Raw genomic sequence first — 18,405 nt, forward strand, 5'->3', positions numbered from 1 at the left:
AAGGAGAGAGAGAGAGAGAGAGAGAGAGAGAGAGAAAGAATTAGAGGGTGATTAAAGGGATAATTCAGGTTTTTTAATTTAAAATCTCTCTTAAAACAGAATTACGGTGCATATCAGTGCATTACCATAGGTCTTGGTTGTTATATATTTTCCAGCTTTGCATATCTCTAGAATGCAAGTACTATGTAAGTAATCAGGGCCAAAATCCACAAGCGTTGTTCCATGTAAAAACGTATTCCAATGTCCAGCTGAGACTCATATAAAGCTTCTTTCTTTCTCGGTCAGCTGCTATCGTTCAAAGGTAGAGTGCGTTAGAATAAATTTGATGCATTTCTTATAAAGCGTACTGGTTGTATGGTTACCTAGATCTACCCATGTGGCCATTCCCGGGAAATAAAAGAGTTAAAACTGATACTAGATACCGTCTCTACTCAGCTCATTGGGACTGCACAAGCTTTATACAGTAGGAGCCTTTGGAATGCATTTTCGCACGGAACGATGGTTGTGGGATTTGGCCTCCGATTACTTACCTTGTACTCGCGTTCCAGGTAATAAACTTTCTGCGCGGCGTGTGGAGCAGGAAAATTTACAACACCCAAGACCTATTGTGTTGCACATACAATATATACACAGTATATATCCCGCTCAATTTGGATTTAAGACAGACCTGAATAAACCAGAATTATTATCCCTTTATAATAAAAATAAGAGAGCAGTGAAATGATGAACAGCAAATGTAAAATCTTTTTTAAAAATTAAAAAAAAAAAAAAGCTCGGGCCAGGACTAGAAAATCAATGCTACCATGGAGGCAGAGAGATGCCTGTGCCATATGCTGGCGTATATGCTGCCAGTTTGACACAAAAAAAAATACAGGTGATGACACCATATGCAAGCTGAAAAAGCTGCCAAGACTTGGATGCTCACTGTGCCAAAAGTTTCTCAAGCGTTCGAGCGAGCTGATAGGGCACCTAAGAGCACTCCTTCATTCTGCTAGCACCATGACGTATTCACATAGCAAACCTCTCTCACACACACACACACACACACACACACACACACACACGCAGAGACGTAGCTCGCAGGGAAGCTTATGAGCTGCCTTAATGACATGGATGTCATTTGTTCAGGATGGTATGAGTTCAGTGGGATGTGAGAGACCAGGGCAAAATGAGGCCCTAAAAGAAAGCAAGAGGGAAAATAAAACACTGACAGACAGAAACAAAGAGGAAAAGAGAGTTTGTGCTAATTCCCACTCAGTCACACGTGAAATGAGCTCGTGATTTAGACCTCCACCTCAGGGCTGAGGAGCAGTTGGAGGTCTGGATGCTACGGCTGAAATTAATAACAGCCGCTGCTGGTGCTTTCTCCTCAGGCTGGGAGACGACGGCAGGCTTTCTTTGTTTCGTCCCAAAAAAACTGAGGGTGGAAAACGCGATGCTGGCGATAGGTCGAGTACTGTAGACTTACATTTACGGAAGGAAATACAAGGAGCTGATGAAGGAAAGAAAGGAAGGGAGGAAGAAGGGAAGGAAAGAGAGAAGCGAGGAATCAAGGAAAAAGATAGGAAGGAAGGAAGGATGTAAAGAAGAAAGGAAGGCAGAAAGTAGGGACGAAAAAAGGGAAGAGAAATGAAGGAAGAAAAGAATGAAGGATGGATGGAAAGTAGTGAGAAGGAGGGAAGAAATGTAGGAAAAAAAGAAGGAAGAAATAAAGGAAGAGAAAGAGAGGATGGAAGGTAGGAATAGAGGGGAAGAAAGCAAGAGAATAGGAAGGAATGACAGAAGGAAGCAAGGACCAAATGAAGAAAGGGGGAAGAAGAAATGAGGGAGGGAAAGAAAGAAAGACAGAAAGAGAGAAGCTATATTTAGAGAAAAAAGGAGTAAAATTGAGGAATTACACAAAAAAGAAAAAATGCAAGTTAGAGGAAAGGATGATGGACAGAATGAGGGCTCTACACTGTGCACCTGAACCATGTGTGAATTCCAAACCGAGCTGTAACATCCGGTCCGACTCCGCTGGATGGCAGCTGGAATTCGAAGTGAATGACGTTGTGTTGGTGTTTGAAAATAAAATAAAAAAAAACTTTTAAATCAGGAAACAAAAAAAAAACAAAACGATTCTCTGGGAGATGAATTTTACATTTAACATTTGAAAGACTGTATGTTGCAAAAGCACATAAGCAAATAAATACATCAATAATGTTTTTCCCGTGAACCATAAACAATATCACGGCTGTATGCGGCCAGCTGGAGCCTCGGTTGAAGAAGAGCGTGCAAAGCTGGGATGGCAGCAGTGCGGAGCTCCTGCAGGTGAGCAATTCAGGTGATGTGTGTTTGTGTGTGTGTGTGTGTGAGATTTTTGGCCACTAGAGTCTAAGCATGCTACAGAAGCCAGCAGCTGGCACTACCCGTCACACATGCTGCCTGCATCAGTGCCCGTCTCCGAGCAGGTCCCTGTAGAGCTCCTTCTGACGCAGGCTGCCATTCTGCTCTTCACAAGCTGCCAGCACGAGACGCGCTGACCTCGGCCCGCTTCCAGAAATCCTTCCCTTCATAAAACGAGAGATAAGGGCCGAGACGGAGAACCAACGCAGAGGAGGTTTTCCCTCACACACGCAGTGCCCGGGACCTCCTCCACACATGAGTGGTGCAAACCAAACAGCCAAAATGTCACCCGCTATCAGGGGACTCGAAGCCGCCGGTCTGGAACCACGCAGCATCACTTCATCTACAGGGAAGCGTCTGTCACCTGAGCCCCAGAAACACTTCTCCCGCAACCCGAATACACACACACACACCTACGCAATACACCATACACATGGACAAACACACACACACCTACACACTACCACATTGGAGGCTTTATCTGCCATGAGCTACAGTATAGGGTGTATCCCAGCCACAAATAACTGGAACGGTACTGTATATGCCTCAAAAACATTCAAATAGAAAAAAAGCCTATTATCATATCTAAAAAAAACTATTACATATATTCTCTCTCTAAATAGTAATTAAATGCAGGTTTATGCCGTGGTACGGTGCATTTGTTTTATATATATATATATATAAAAAATTTTTTCTTTTTTGTATTAAAAGTGTGTTAAAAGATTGCAGAACTTAATAATAATTCAATTTAATTCAGGTTGGTATTTAAAGAATTACTTTGAATTTAATTTCATTTGTCCTTCATTTAGGATTATAGGACGTATTTAAGATATAAACCCGGTACGCACCTGTGCACTGGCCCAAGTGCTTCACAGTGATTTCCTTATCCTGTCGACAGGCGATAGTCCTCAGCTGGCAATGGTCAGCGTAGGTCACACCGTCCGTGCCGCAGACCTGTCCGAACACATACCGAGTTATATCGCTTAAGCAAAGGAGACAAACTTCAAATGTAGTTGTGTTACTCAAAGTCAAAGGATGTCAAGGCTGGACGCGACACCTTGGTCTTGTTGGTCTGGTCACAGTCCGGTGAAGGACACTCGCAGTGAACCTGCCCGTTGACCTCCACGCACGATGCTCCGTAGTGGCACTGCAGCTCCGCGCAGGACAATAACGCCTGGGGACCTGCGACAAACCGAAGGCGTCCTTTTTTACAGAATGAGTACTAATAAAAAATACAGACATACTGTAAGCAGTAGATTTTTATTAACCTGAATGATCCAGGATTAATTCTAGATTTGTTTGTACTGTATCTGTCAGAGCAGGTTGGGTTCCACATGAATTATCTTCAACCCATGAATTAATTGTCTTTTTATATGTCATTTTGAAAATGTGTATGCAGATTTGAATATAATACTGTATGTGGTGGTTCACTCTGGTAAATCTAGAAAATAAAATAAAAAATGCCTACCTTTTTTTTCAATTCCTTGACCAAGAAAGAAATGTTTTTACCTACTTTTATCTTACATAGATTATCGTCCTGGAAAGATCACATTGGATAAGCAGTCGGTTTAGTGAATGCAGTCAGTCTGCTTAAAGACATCGAAAAACCTTACTGGCTTAGCTCCTGTTAGCCTTAAGGCTAATCACTTCAGCCGAGATGTCCTCAATGTTCCAGTTGGAACGAAATTTGTTAAAGCTTTCGATGGCAAACAGAATTTAGATGTTATAAGTTAGAATTGGGCACCATGTGGTGTAGTGGTTAGTGCCATCGACTCGCACCTCCAGGGCTGGAGGGTCAAAGCCTTTGGTTTGTGTGTGTCGGGTTTGCATGTTGCTCCTGAGCTTAGTGCCTTTCCTCGGGGTACTCTGGTTACCTCTCACAGTCCAAAACCATGCAGCATAGGATCAGTTACATCTAAGCAGTTGAGGGTTAGGGGCCTTGCTCAGGGGCCCAACAGTGGCAACCTACAGTAGTGGTTGTGTCCAATGCTGAAAGCACTGTGCTACCCCTGACTGTGTATGATTTGTGTGAAGGTGTGTAATAGTTTGTGGCTCGTGATGGGTTGGCACGCCCAGGTTCCTTGGGATAGGCCCCGTGCCCCCTGTAACCCTACATACCAAGTGGTACAGTATAGATAATGGATGGATGGATAGATGGACGTTGTGTTTTAAAATGATAGAATTTCAACACAGGCCACCACACAACCAGGTACAAACTACTGATTATCCTTTATTTTATTCATGTATAATAGCATGTCTTTATACAGTACTGGATATTTATGAACAGTTTGACAGCAAAATAAGATTTTTTTTCCCATTTTAGCCATTTTAAAAAATGGCTAAAGCCAGCTTTTAAAATTAATTAAAAGAAGCTTCAAGGCAGAAGATTTTGCCTCGAAGCTTCTTTGAATGAATTTTAAAAGCTTGTGTTATGTTTTTGCGCAATTATTTGTTTGGCGTGACACAGCGCGCTTCCAGGTGCAAGTCGCCGGTAGACACCGCCGAAGAAGAAGCGCTTACATCACCCACAAAGAGGAAGGAGACGCAAACAGTTAGCTGTGAATGGATTTGAGGGAGTGTTCTGTTGCGGGCTGCAAAATGGAACGGAGCGATAAAAATGTATTAAAAGTTATTTTAATGTGTGCCTTAGTTTTTTTTAAATACCTTTTTTTAGTTCTTGCATCTGAGAAAAGGCTTTAAAAGAATGCATGGCACTGTAATGCACTTAATTCATCTCCGTCAACTTTAAGCTATTCCTTGTATTGTAAATAATGACAATGTTTATTTTTGATAAAATGCTGTATGCAGTTAAAAAATAAAAGTTGATTTTTTAAAAAAGAAAACCAATTAATCTTTGTTTCTGTTATATATTTTTACATTTTATCCGATTACTCGATTCAATTTTTGGTAGAATACTCGATTAGTAAAATATTCGATAGATACAGCCCTAAAGCAGTTGTTAGAAGCCAGACTGTGCATGGTTTATTTAAATCACAAGTCTGTTAAAAAGCACAAATATGAAACTTTTGCACTTTTGGTTATACCAGTTTTTGTATCTAATTCTGTATTATTTTGCAAAATGCTAAAACTCCTGCAGTTTTCTCACAATGAATACAGTATATGTTGTATAACCTGTTGTATTGTAGATCTGCAATTTAATGGTAATAACACAAACTCATGGACATGGATTTCTCTCATTTTGCTGTCAGTCTGTTGATATTAGCATATACTGTACTGTATTGTTGTATATTATTTAGCATTTAAAGTTTTTTGTTTTTTCTAATCCAATATACTACATAGCACCAGCACTTTAGATTGAAAGTGTATAAATAATTCCATTATTTATGGAAAAAACAGCTTTTATGCTCAACCACTAGATGCTTCCTGCCTCAGGTCCTGAAATAAACAAACCCCTGCGAATGTGAAGTCTGATTTCTGATGAATCCATTATTCTAAATGGATCGCTGCCCCCCTGCTGTTAATGCCCTCTGCTTCTTGCCCTTTGCGGCGTATTATTCACAATGCCGTATGCACGACTGTAGTTCCTTCTAATAAGCGAAGCTGTTCGAGCTAAACCACAAGCTAATAATTTCACATCACACTAGCAGGTTTGTCTGGGCACATTATAGGGACAATTAAGGACATAAGCTCTCTGCTCTGGCATCAAAAGCCCCAAACTGCAGCAGGAGGTTCGAGGCAGGAGCTCTCTCTCTCTCTCTCTCTCTCTCTCTGCTTTCATGTAAGTGATTTCGTCTGGCTGCATCCCAACTCGCAGCACTGGCTTCATTAAGCACCTGACTTCCTCAGTCCTGTCAATATCTGACAGTGGGACTCTAATTACACACAGAAACGAGCTGATGCACTGGGCTCACATCAGGGTGCGACTAATTTGCCTTACTCGTATCTGATTTGGAATTTGACAGACATCTTGTTAAACGAGGGCTTGGATTCAGAGAGAAGGTAATGCGACACCTATGAGGTAGTGTTCAGAAATCAAATTAGTGACTTTCCGTCATTAATAAAGACAACAGAGCGTGTGAGTGTGTGTGTTTAGTGTTACAGCAAGACGAATGTCATTTAGGTTTGTTTCAATCCCACCAGGAGAAAAGCGCCCAGGACTTGTCAGGTACTGTACAGCTGAGGTGTGTTTGTGTGTTCGTGTGCGTCCCAGCAGGATTGCCTCTGCTGACGGTGTGTACAGCAGCAGCTGGCGCGGGGAGCGGTTTATTTTACCTTTGTCACAGCTGTTGGCAGTCATCTTGCTGCCGTCGGGGCAAACGTCACACTTCATGCCCTTCACTCCGGTTTTACAGGAGCAGAGGCCTGTCATCTGCTCGCAGTCATCCCTCACTGAGCCCACTGCATCACAGTTACATGCTGGACAGACAGACAGACAAAGATTGTGAGCAACAGAGAGTCAGAGACAGGCAGGGAGAAAGGGAGATACAGAGAGAAAAACAGAAATAGGCAGAGAAAAGAAAGAGAAAGAAACAGAAAAATAGAGACCATAAAAGAAAAGCAGAGACAGAATTTGAGACACGGAGACAGAAAGAGAGACAGAGAAATTGAGACAGAGAGAGAGAGGAACAAGTTGAAACAATAAAACAGGCTGAGCAGTTTTTATTAGATTTCTTGTGCCACTCAATTGAATTGCACTCTACACGCACACACACAAACACACACACACACACACACATACACAGAAGGCAGCTCCGCTTTTTGACCCTTGGACCGCACCAAAGCCGCCGGATGAAGGCAGCACAGTTCATTGAACGGTCATGTACCTCTAGGGTGAGAATGTGAAAAGTAACACACACAAACACACACACACACACACAGACACAAACCCCCTACGAGACAATACAAACCACCTCACGCTGCACAAATCGATGCTTGTTTTCCACCTCTACTGAGCCGTACTGATGCACTAATATTCTCGCTGTTCTAAAGGCAGGCTTCACAGGTCAACCGTGCATAAGCACAGACTTCCTGCTAGCCGCCACGTCTCAAACACTTCAGTCAATAAAAATCACTGTCAAGGCTGGAGAGATACGCTCGAGTGGCTGGATTTGCACAGCGACAGAGCTCAAGTGATTTAAGCAGAACGTTTCGCGGTCAATACCAATTCACACCGGGACGAACGAAGTGCGAGCGGGCCACGTGGAAGCTCGGCTGCTGAAAAAAGAAACCTAAATCACTCCAAAGGAATGGAGAGAGACGTTAAAAAAGAAGCTTACGTGTACAGCCGCTCGCTTTGTCCGTCACGATGCCGCGGAAGTTCCAGAACCCGGGTTCACAGCGGTCACACTTGAGACCTCCGACTCCGGGCTTGCAGGAGCACTGGCCTGTGTTGGGGTCGCACGTTCCTCCGTATGAGCCGTACTGGTTGCAGTGACATTTACCTGGGCAAAAAACAAACAAACAAACAAACAAAAAAAACACGAGGTCATTTCCGTTCACGCCACAATCTGTGAGCATAAATTAACAAATGAAAAAATTATTAGTGCAGCGGTTCCTTTTGTTCCTTATATCAAAGAGATGCTCATGTCAGTAAAAGCATAGACCAGCCTGTGTATGTCTTAATAAATAAATAAATAAATAAATAAATCTAATTTCAATTTTTTTATTTATTTATTTAAATATGCACTGAATTTTATACAGGGCGTTCAAGTCAAACCGGGACTTGTAAGGAACTTTTTTGTGAATGACAGCGTAAAACAGACTTTTCATGTTAGACACAGTCTAAAACATGATTGACGTTTTAAGAGATGCATATGTCTGTGAGAACTGTACACACAATCATTTACAAACATCACTTGCAAATTACAGGGACTCGGCTGGGAGTTATTGACACATCCCCTGTGTAGTCCTGACCTCACTTCAAGCTATTTCCACATGTTTGGGTCATTAAAGGAGTTCCTGGGAGGCCAGCGTTTCAGCCATGAAGTAGTCATGGCTCCGTTGTACCAAGAAAACTTTTTGATGGTGTCCAAGCACGAGTGAAACACTGGGATTAGTGCATTAGTGTAGCAGGGGATTATATGGAGAAATAAAGGTAGTTCTTACTCTTATAACTGTGTTCTGTTCTGCACAATCAAAAGTCCCGGTTTTACTTGAACAACCAACAATTTTGGAAAGTGCTCCCAAAAATGTAGTAATAATAATAATAATAATAATAATAATAAATATTTGTATTGTATTGTATTGCAGTGTGTTATTATCTGTATTGTTATAAAAAGTATATATTTTAATATTCTACATATAAAAAGATATCACATTTATATTTTTATTTTATAATAAACTATATTAACATAACGATTAACAGTTAATGTAAATGTCTACAAATAGGTTGATCTATTGCATCATCATTATAATGTATAATAAAATAACAGATGAAATCAACTCTATTAAGGATATTATTTTACTCTAAGAGTCGGTTAGGAAAAGGGAGGTCACATAAAGAAGTAGCATCTTGCCAGACATACTGGGACATCCCGCCATTTGCACACCCAGAGCAGCAGTCTTGTTGTCTTCACAACATCCGTACACGCTCTCGCTGCAGTGTGTCGCGGTGATCATACCAGACTGATGCTCTTTTACAATTGCTGGGAGAAAACACACACACACACAGACATAAAAAAGAAGTGGTGAAGCAACAGGCAAGGGAAACATGTTGAATGATTCATGGCATTCTTTTAAAGACAAACTAGACTACGCAATCAGGAGAGAAACGCAATTTAGAGCCACACAATAAGAATCGCTGGAGGAGCAGAAGCAGGAGAAGTCTGCGTCTGGTCACAAGATAACAATTCTATTTACAGTTCCCGACTACAATTCGAAATCAATGGGGGGACAAAAAATTATGCCATTATCAGGCACGGGAACGAAACAACAGGCAGCTCGGTGAATGCGTGGTGGATGACATTTGACATATCCTTAGGGAGCTGTTCTTTTTCTCAACGAGATAGCGGAATACACACGTACTGTATACAACAACGCTGAGCTCTGATTTACACTCGCAGACCGTGCCAGGTTTCGATTTCAAAAAGCCTAAAAAAATCATTTAAAGAAAATGAGGGACCTGGATAGTAGGGTGAGAAATTTATCCTGAATCAAGTGTTTTTTTTGTCAATTAATCACATTAGCCTATGCAAATGACACGATTTTAGCTCATCGCAACCATGTCACGCTGATTGGCTCGAAGAGGTGAACAGGCTTTTAATCGTAACTGTCAGAACCTTTTTAAGTATAAAAGTATAAATACCAATTATACTCAAGAAGAGCCTTACAAGGAATCCCAATCCTTAATATAAACGGTATACTGATTTATATTTATTAATTCTTCATTAGGAGCACCTTTACTCTTATCAGGTTTGTACTGGATCTTTGCAATAAACCCCCAGCAAGAAAAAAAAGTCCTTATAGTCTGAGGTCTGTGAAGCCAGATGTGATGCAGGATGCACCATATTACAGTAGAGTAAATTAACACTACATTAAGAGATACACAGGCTGTGTATGTGTGGGAAACTGTTGTGTCCGTCCCAGTCTCCGACAGTAATTCTAAACCCAGTTAGAACCTTAATGGATCATAGATGAGGGCGAATGGATGTTAATCGGCTTACAGTAATTTGTTCCGAATGATAAATAAACCTTCATTGATTTGAGGTCGTTTTTGCAACGTTGTGTTTGGGGCGTTCATTGCATGTTATCTCAATGTCATTATATAAGTCATTCTAACTTTCGAAAACAGTGTTGTCCTGATAGTGGACATCGTCTCAACTAAATGATGATCTCTATGACTTTTAATTCTGTTCAACAGCATATGCGAAGCAATAACAACTGGCTTAATGTGTCATACCACCACCAAACCATACCAAATCCAGCACTCTGTGAAAATCCAGCATGTGTGATGACTCCCTTTAATCTTCTGCTACTGTAACACCACTAAGTGTATGCGTGAACACCACTGTCCACAAAGGAGCTGATATCTCAAGCCTCAAGTAAGCACTCAAGTAGAAGAATCTGACTAAAGTTTAGTAGAAACCAGATGGGCTTTTTTGTGCCCCTAACTCTGTCTTTCCCGTTCTCTCTAGACCATTGAGTTGAATAGGTCTGGGCAGGCGAGAGAAGAAGCAGATCTTTCTTTTTTAGTGTGTTTGCGGTTTGCTGTTCGCTTGAACAGCCACTGGGTTATAAATTACGCCGTTCTAATGGTGATGTGCCTTGCCTTTTTTGCCTTGCCTTTTTGCCAGCATCAGAGATGGGCTTCAGACACACTTCATTAAACCTTTCCCTGCTGCACTGGCCCTATTATCACACAGAGCCTTTTAATTTCATACTTTCTTCTCCTGGCGCCATTTTTTTTTAAAGGGATTTTTTTTGCGATTTTTTTCCTTTTCACTTCTTTTTACATTCACCTAGCCTGCAATGCAATCTTTACTGCTATAACAGGATTGGGTAGGAGCTATTGTGTGGACCTTATAAGGCCTTTTTCTACTGAGCAAAATATCAGAACTGGCAACAGAGTAATGTGCTTTTAACAGTGGCCACCACGGCACTACTGAAGTTATAGATAAAGTATGGAACCAGTAGTTAATAATGGCACCCCGGGTCTACTTGGCTAAATAAAAGACTAAACGGACTTTACTTTGTAGATTGGTTCTGAATAATGTGATGTGCTTTGTACATAAACACAGAAAAGTCTGGCTCGTAGTGCTCTTGGTATTGCTTGTACTGTCAAAAGCAAAAATGGAAAAAAATGGATGTGATGTAAGGCTTGTTAATATATTAAAAAGATCTCAATTTTTGTCTCAGGTTTTAATCAACAGTAAATTGGAAAGGAATTTTTATATTATATTCCTGTGCAGATTATTTGTTTTTTATGTTCTGGAACATTGCAGTGAACATCGCCTTGCACCTGGTGACCATTCCATCACCCTCAGGTATAAGGGATTCCGGAAACCCACCAGGCATGGGGAGAACATGCAAACGCCATGCACACAGAGATGGGAATCAATCCTGGACCCTGGAGGTGCAAGGTGACAGGGCTAACCACTACACCGCCTTACCTTCTACAAATTTCAAAGAAAATTGTAATCGACAGGTCTCATTAAAAGAATATTTAAAAAATCTGGAATCTTTTCAGATTTGTGCAATATTGTTGTTTGCGGACAACGGTGATGCAATCACTTTTAGCTTTTCAATAAGGTGGAAAACTATAACGAGCCTAAAACCCCAGTGTGTTTGTGAATATGCATCAGTAGCTTCGTTTACACGAACAATAGAAATCGTTCTAACTCTTCACGTAGAACTGTTTAACTCTTCACGTAGATGCTGATCTGATAAGATGTACATTTGCAAGCTCGGGGACTTATTTATTTACATGCGCAAAGTGGACTGAATGTTCATGGAAGGACAGCGAAATATATGCAGACTTTATTCTTTATTTATTTATATCGAAGCTCATTCACCATAGTGCCGAGACACAGGGTCAGACCAAGAGCAACCAACAAGTGGAGGTCATTTCTAAATCAGCAGTAGTGATATGTTCTAGCAGCTCCAGGATTTGATTCGACTCAGGCTGTCTTTGTGTCACCGAGCGCTAATTCCCAATTTGTCCAAATCGGCCAGGTTCTCTCGAGGGCTTTTTGTGCTCTCAAAGCTCTTGTGGTCAGCATGTGGCCAAGTCAAGCCAACTGCAGAAACCCAATGAGATTTCCATTGATCTGAGCTCGGCCAGTGGGAGGAAGAGGAGGTGCACAAGGAGGAGGAAGAGGAGGAGGAGGCAGCCAAAAGCTCTTTGCACCAGTGGAAAGTTCTCCAAAAAGGATTGATTTTTCACAGCTGCCACAGAAGCACGACTGAGCCTGGCTGGAAGGCCTGAGCGGCATTGGAGCAGAAAAGTTAACGGGAGCAAAGATAAAAAATACGGAGGGGGGGCGGGCGACGAGAGGAAGGGGGGGAGACAGAACGGAGAAAGTGAATGAAAAAAAAGAGAGGAATGTGACGAGAATGAATGTAAGTGTGAGGTGTGTGAAATATGAAGTTCTGCTGAAGGCCTGAGGGAATCACTCAGCTCTGATCTCTCTCGCTCTCTCTCTCTTTCTCTGGAGTACCCCGGTGTCTTGACGCTTAAGGAGACCCAGTGCGTGCATTCAGGTTTAGTGGTATAGTAACAGCTCTTCAATTCACCACTGGTTACCGAATAGCTGTCTCATTAATCTTCATAGAAATCACAAGCAGGGACCAGCGAGGGGAAAAAAATCCAGGTACCTCACCTGTACATGGGCCTTGGCTCTGAAACAGAATATCGACCTGTTTCTCACATCTAGTCTTCTTCAGCTCACATTCGTTGCTGTAGTTCTTCCCGTCTGTCCCACACACCTGCGAAGAATAAAGGCAAAACAATGCAACCTGATAATCTGATTCGACAGCTGGAAGTTTCCTTTTTTTTCTTTCTTACAAATTGAAAAACAACACACCTCGCTGCGAGGCACGTTCTGGCAAGTGAAGTCACACACGCAGGCTTCATCTTCCCTGTCTTCATCCCACGAGCCTCCGAATCTCCGACAGCGCTCTTGTTCGCATGCCTCCACCCCGGAGCCTGAGCCTCCAGAACCGCAGTCTGCGGAAACACGGGTACGCCCTTCCGTCATACGTACAGCATTAACCCATTTAAAAAACCAGAAAGGAAGACTTGACAACAATAGCGCAGCTAGGAAGTGACAAAATTGAAGCATAAAAGACATAGACACAAGAGACCCAACAAACATAGTCACGCATTTGCATATCTTAATGCGACACACTGCCTACTAATGAAGGAAAAAAGAATAATTCTTTGACACTTTAAGCCAACTTTTTTTTTTAATCAGTTTGCTGCAAAGAATGAACAGGTGGCGGCTGAGGAAGTAAATACGGCACATGCCGAGCGGTGTACGCCGAATTCCTTTTTGTTAGTGGAGACTGAAGTCAAGGCAGTGCTGAAGACATGAGATAATGACCAACCAGGGAACAAATGACCAAATAAATTAACAGCAACAATACTGAGCCTTAGGAGGCGTTTTAGCCGGCAGTTAGCACCGTTTCCTTACTCCTCAAGGGTTCGGCTTTGAATCTCGCCGCGGGTACTGTATGTGCATGATGTTACGTCTTCTTCCCATGCTTGGTGGGTTCTCCGGGTTCCCTCAGAGAGCACACACACACATTGGTGTTCCCAAATGGCCTGTAGTTTATGATTGGGTATGTGATTGGATTTGTCGCCTTGCACCTCCAGGGGCCAGGTTTAATTCCCGTCTCTGTGTGCATGGAGTTTGCATGTTCTCACCATGCTCGGTGGGTTTCCTCCCACAGTCCGAAGACCTCCAGATTAGGCTAGTTGGCATTCCCAAATTGCCTGTAGTGAGTGTGTGTATGTGTGTGTGCCTTGCAATGGATTGGCACCCTGACCAGGGTGTACCCTGCCTCGTGTCCTAAGTCTCCTGGGATAGGCTCCAGGCTCCCTACGACCCTGTATACAGAATAAAGCGGTATAGATAATGAGTGAGTGAGTTAAGGTTATATTTAAAAAAATGTTTTGCACCGATCGCAATTTTGTTGCCTGATACCATTTTTAGATTATATAAAAAATGCTGGCCTGCCAATGCTGATTTCCCTTTTTTCCCCCAACAATAAGTTTATTATATGTATATAATAAAACATGGACTCTTATATAACTTTTACATTTTCTCCCAAACTGAACAAGATTACAGATCTTTCTCCAGGTTCCTGGTCAAACCTTTTTTTTTGTGCAAATAAAATCAAACTAAAATTGAAAATTCATGTAGGGTAAAAGTTATTACATGCCTCTTTCAGAAAGTTGCTGCACCCACACCATTAAGGTGTGTTATGATTTCTTATAACGTGTAAACTTTTCCTTGCCTGACCCTCTTACATCTTTCGTTGTCCATAAAATAATGTGCTTCCTATTGTTTGTCTGTTTCGGCGTCGCCATATGGCTTACATGTTAATGACTTTGGTTCTTTTGACGTATGTGACGTACATGACACAGTGCAGAATCTGTTATATCCAAGAGTTTTTGGCTGATCACTAATCTAGACACTAATCTAGAAAGCTCAGGACGGTGAAAGTTGCATCTTACACTTCTGTTGTTGAATCGGTTTAACATGGCATGCTTGAAACATCCTTTTTCACTACAGGTTATATACACTGTGTGTTCACTATAACACTGTGACCACATGTGTGTGTGTAAAACATATTTTATTTTGTGTTTGAAAGCGGGTGTGTACAGCGTGCGTGTAGAGCAAAAGAAAGTCTCATTAGAGGTTAGAAATAAATTTTTTCTGTCTCTGTCATTATGTGTGTGCGTTATGTGTGTGCACACGTAATTTGATACCGTGCTCTCTCTCTCTCTCTCGCCTTTAATGTGTGTGTGTGTGTGTGTGTGTGTGTGTGTGTGTTTGTGTAAAGCACCCCCTCTCTGCTTCACACACATACTGTACACACAAACTCATGCAGGTAACGTGCAGGTTAATTTGTTTTATTTAAAATTTATATTTTGTATTAATAATTTTTATGTATTTATTTTTTTGGGCTGTGAAATGAATAAATTGAGTTTCCATTATTTCTTATGGGAAAATTTGCTTTGATTTACAAGTCTTTTGTAATACGAGCCCGCTACTGGAACGAATTATGCTCGTAATCCAAGGTTTCACTGTATATATATATATATATATATATATATATATATATATAAATAACTTATTGAAAAGTCTTTCATGTCCTTCATGTCCTTTTGACATTAGTGGCTAAGTGGTAGGTTTCTCGTCTGCCATGCAGAAGGCCAGGGTTTGATTCCCGCCCAAACCACAGCCACTGGACGCAGTCCTGGTCCAAAGTCCAGATAATAGGGGAGGGGGTTAGGCCAGGTTACATTCGGCGTAAAACCTGTGCCAAGTTGTGAGTGCGGATCGGATGGTCTGCTCTAGTGATCCCGCGACCGGAGCAGCCAAAAGGCCAACAAACTTCTATGATTAAAAATGCAACCCTGTGCCAGAACAATAAATGTCTTGAGCTAAATTCAATATTAAAAAAAATATTACAGAAGCTTAAAGCCAACATGATCAAGGGCCTCAGTTAATGCTGTACATATAATCGTCACTGTGAGTCATGTTTAATTTAAGCCCTGCCCCCAAACAACGGCTGGCTTTAATGTTATTGCTACATATAACCAACAGCAAGAGACACCCCACAAACATACTGTAATAAGTCATTTACAGTTTTACTTTACTTACATTTTTCCTCCTTAAAAGGAAGCGCAAGAGGACGTCTATTACATTTAAAATGTCCCAGAGCTGTACCAATCCAAACTGGAATATACAAATAAATAGCTGCCACGGCTGATGAACAGAAAGGAAAGGGCTATAAGGAAAGGAGAGACTAAAGCATCCCGTGCAGAAGCACAACAGCCCAGGGCAGACGGAAATTACTCGGTAGAGCAAATGCCCTCCTGTGTGATCCGAAATTGAATGTCTGTGTCGGCATGACTGACAATTCACAATGACACTTATTCAAGGACACGCTGCGTCTGGAAATGGAAAAGAGTGACTAAGGAATAAGTGAACTATATGACTGATTTGTATTTTTGTCTATGGTCGACCATCTGAAGCAATTTATGTTACCACTTTTGACTAACGCCGTCGATCCGGAATGAGAAACCTGGCATTAATTCGACATGAGAGAATTAAACATATTTCTCTATAAGTTTTTTTCTCCCCTTTCTGTGCTGATTTTTCTAGCCCTGTAGGTAGTCTCTCCACTTATACTGTACGATGTAATAAGCTAAATAATATACATAACATTTCAGCTACAACCAACTTAATTATGCAGAAGATCAGTGTCGGTGATATACTGTACTGTACATCTAGTTCATCTTTTCTACTAAAGTATAGATATACAGTATATCTTTTAATATTCAGTTTATTCCACTGAGCTAAATATACTGAATTGCCTGGCTATGAACAAAAAAAAAAAACACTGCTTGAAAAGGGTTGAATTATTGGCCTGCATCAAGCGAAGTAAACAAATAAGGAGATTTAAAATGACTGGAACTGGGTTCAGCCCTGTCCAGCACATTATTGAAACCGAGAAGGATAGTGCTGAATTCGCAGAAGAAATGTAATCAGAGAAAAATAGTGACCGGAGAGCACTTAGATGCTCGGTGAAGATGCATCAGAAAAAAAAATAAATAAAAATCAACAGTAGAAATGAATGCTAAATTTAATAGTGAAAGTAAGAGCACATTTCCACATGTACAACGCTACACAAACTCACAGGATTGGGACTAAACAGCTATGTGGACATAGAACATAGGATCACTTGTTTATTAAAGTAATCAGGAGAAAAAACACTTTGATTTGCTAGGGATCATTAAGACTGGACTTTGGAGCATTGGAAAAAGATCATGTGGTCTGATGAGTCCAGATTGACCCTATTCCAGAGTGCATCAGGGTAAGAAGGGAAGTGCATGAAGAATGCTCTCAAAGTATGATCTGATGCTTTACTTGGTCAGGTCTAGACTCCAACTGGTTGCCTTTGTTGGGCCATTAAGCAAGGCCTTTAACCCTACAGTATCTGTCAAAGAAGCGCCGCATCATGGCGATCCTGTGCTCGGTCCACAGCTATGCTGGAATGTGGCAAACAAAACTAAACTAATAATAATAACAATAAGAATTCACTGTACAGCAATAAACAGTATGACCTGAATATACTGAATGACTAGGTTATCACACCTGGGGACTTTTTTCTTCCTGTATTCCAGGACACCACATTGGTTGACGTAATCAAAGCTAAATGCATTTGAATAAGTTTTTGCAATTGCAACCATTTTATCGGACATTAAACAAAACATATGTTAGGAATATACAGTAAATGTGTATCTTTGGCTTTACCGCTGGTGATATTGTTGGACCCAGTGTTTCTAAAAAAATTTAAAAAAGGCAAATCTCACCCTAAATGGACCATCTTTTCCGCTTTAAAACGCTTTTTGACCTTTTTCTAAAATTGTGAATAATATAAATGATTAAAAATTCCTATTCAAAGCAGACTTTTCCCTTCAATAACAGAGACTAATTGGGAAATATGAGCACTCTCTTTGTCTCCACAGGAAATCAATGGGAAGGTCTGATTCACGGGTTTAATATCCCGATGAAAGGATTGTATTAGCTGTAATTAGCATCAGCTTGAGCTTAGAGAGCTTGAAAGCTTGAAGGGCAAATCTACATACTGTACGCGCTCTCCATCAAAATGGAAGATTACCATAAGGACAAGTAGGATGTCCCATGAGCGCCCTCCAAACGAGGCTGATTTGCGGCGTCTCGTAAAAGCACATTTTTTCGGTTGCATTTAATGAAAACGACTGCTCATTATCCAACTATGGATGCTCAGAGGAGATATTAAACCCTTGACTCTATCATCATGCATTAACGTTACGGCCAGTGGACAGCTGTCGGGGAAATCTTCGAGGATCCTATATCCTAAAACGTGCTGCTATCTCGCGTTAAACGGAGTCCGCATCCCCGTGATTCGTTTAACGCCGAATTCGAGAGCGGCTTTTAGAAACGGAGTTGTCGGAGGCTGCGGTTGGTTCATAACACCCATTTGTGTGTTAGAAGAGGCGAGCTCACTCGGAGTGAAGGGGATCAATAGAGTGCTGGTGGAACTGCCACTCAACATAAAGCATTTTAAATAGATTATAGAGCAGATCATGGCGAGGCGGAATTCAGCGGGGGAAAAAACAGTCAGGGTGGAAGAGCATTGAGTTTATTATCCCAGATGTAAAAACAACGAGAGCACTCAGCCCTAGCAATCTGCTCACCCAGATACACCGAGCAAACACGTCCCTCGTCACATGCCTCACGCTTCAGCTCCGGAGCGTGATCGCTATTAGCATGTCCCTAATCTAATTAGGCAGCTTTGTAGATTTATGAAGAATTTTGTTAGATAAAGACAAACAAGCGGAAATGT

At 41.4% G+C, this 18,405-nt stretch overlaps 1 protein-coding gene across 1 annotated transcript in view; it reads right to left on the reverse strand.

The window, feature by feature from the left end:
• Window positions 1-18,405, reverse strand: part of agrn (agrin) — a 255,732-nt gene that overhangs the window by 40,666 nt on the left and 196,661 nt on the right. Inside the window, exons 12-18 of the mRNA XM_053483299.1 lie at window positions 12,867-13,009; window positions 12,663-12,768; window positions 8,871-8,990; window positions 7,623-7,787; window positions 6,619-6,762; window positions 3,443-3,567; window positions 3,234-3,339 (exon numbers count right to left, since the gene is read on the reverse strand). Coding sequence (XP_053339274.1) covers window positions 3,234-3,339; window positions 3,443-3,567; window positions 6,619-6,762; window positions 7,623-7,787; window positions 8,871-8,990; window positions 12,663-12,768; window positions 12,867-13,009 — 909 coding nt within the window. The remainder of the gene's footprint in view (window positions 1-3,233; window positions 3,340-3,442; window positions 3,568-6,618; window positions 6,763-7,622; window positions 7,788-8,870; window positions 8,991-12,662; window positions 12,769-12,866; window positions 13,010-18,405) is intronic.

This window comes from Clarias gariepinus, chromosome 22 (genome assembly GCF_024256425.1).
Source record: "Clarias gariepinus isolate MV-2021 ecotype Netherlands chromosome 22, CGAR_prim_01v2, whole genome shotgun sequence".
NCBI classification, from domain to species: domain Eukaryota; kingdom Metazoa; phylum Chordata; class Actinopteri; order Siluriformes; family Clariidae; genus Clarias; species Clarias gariepinus.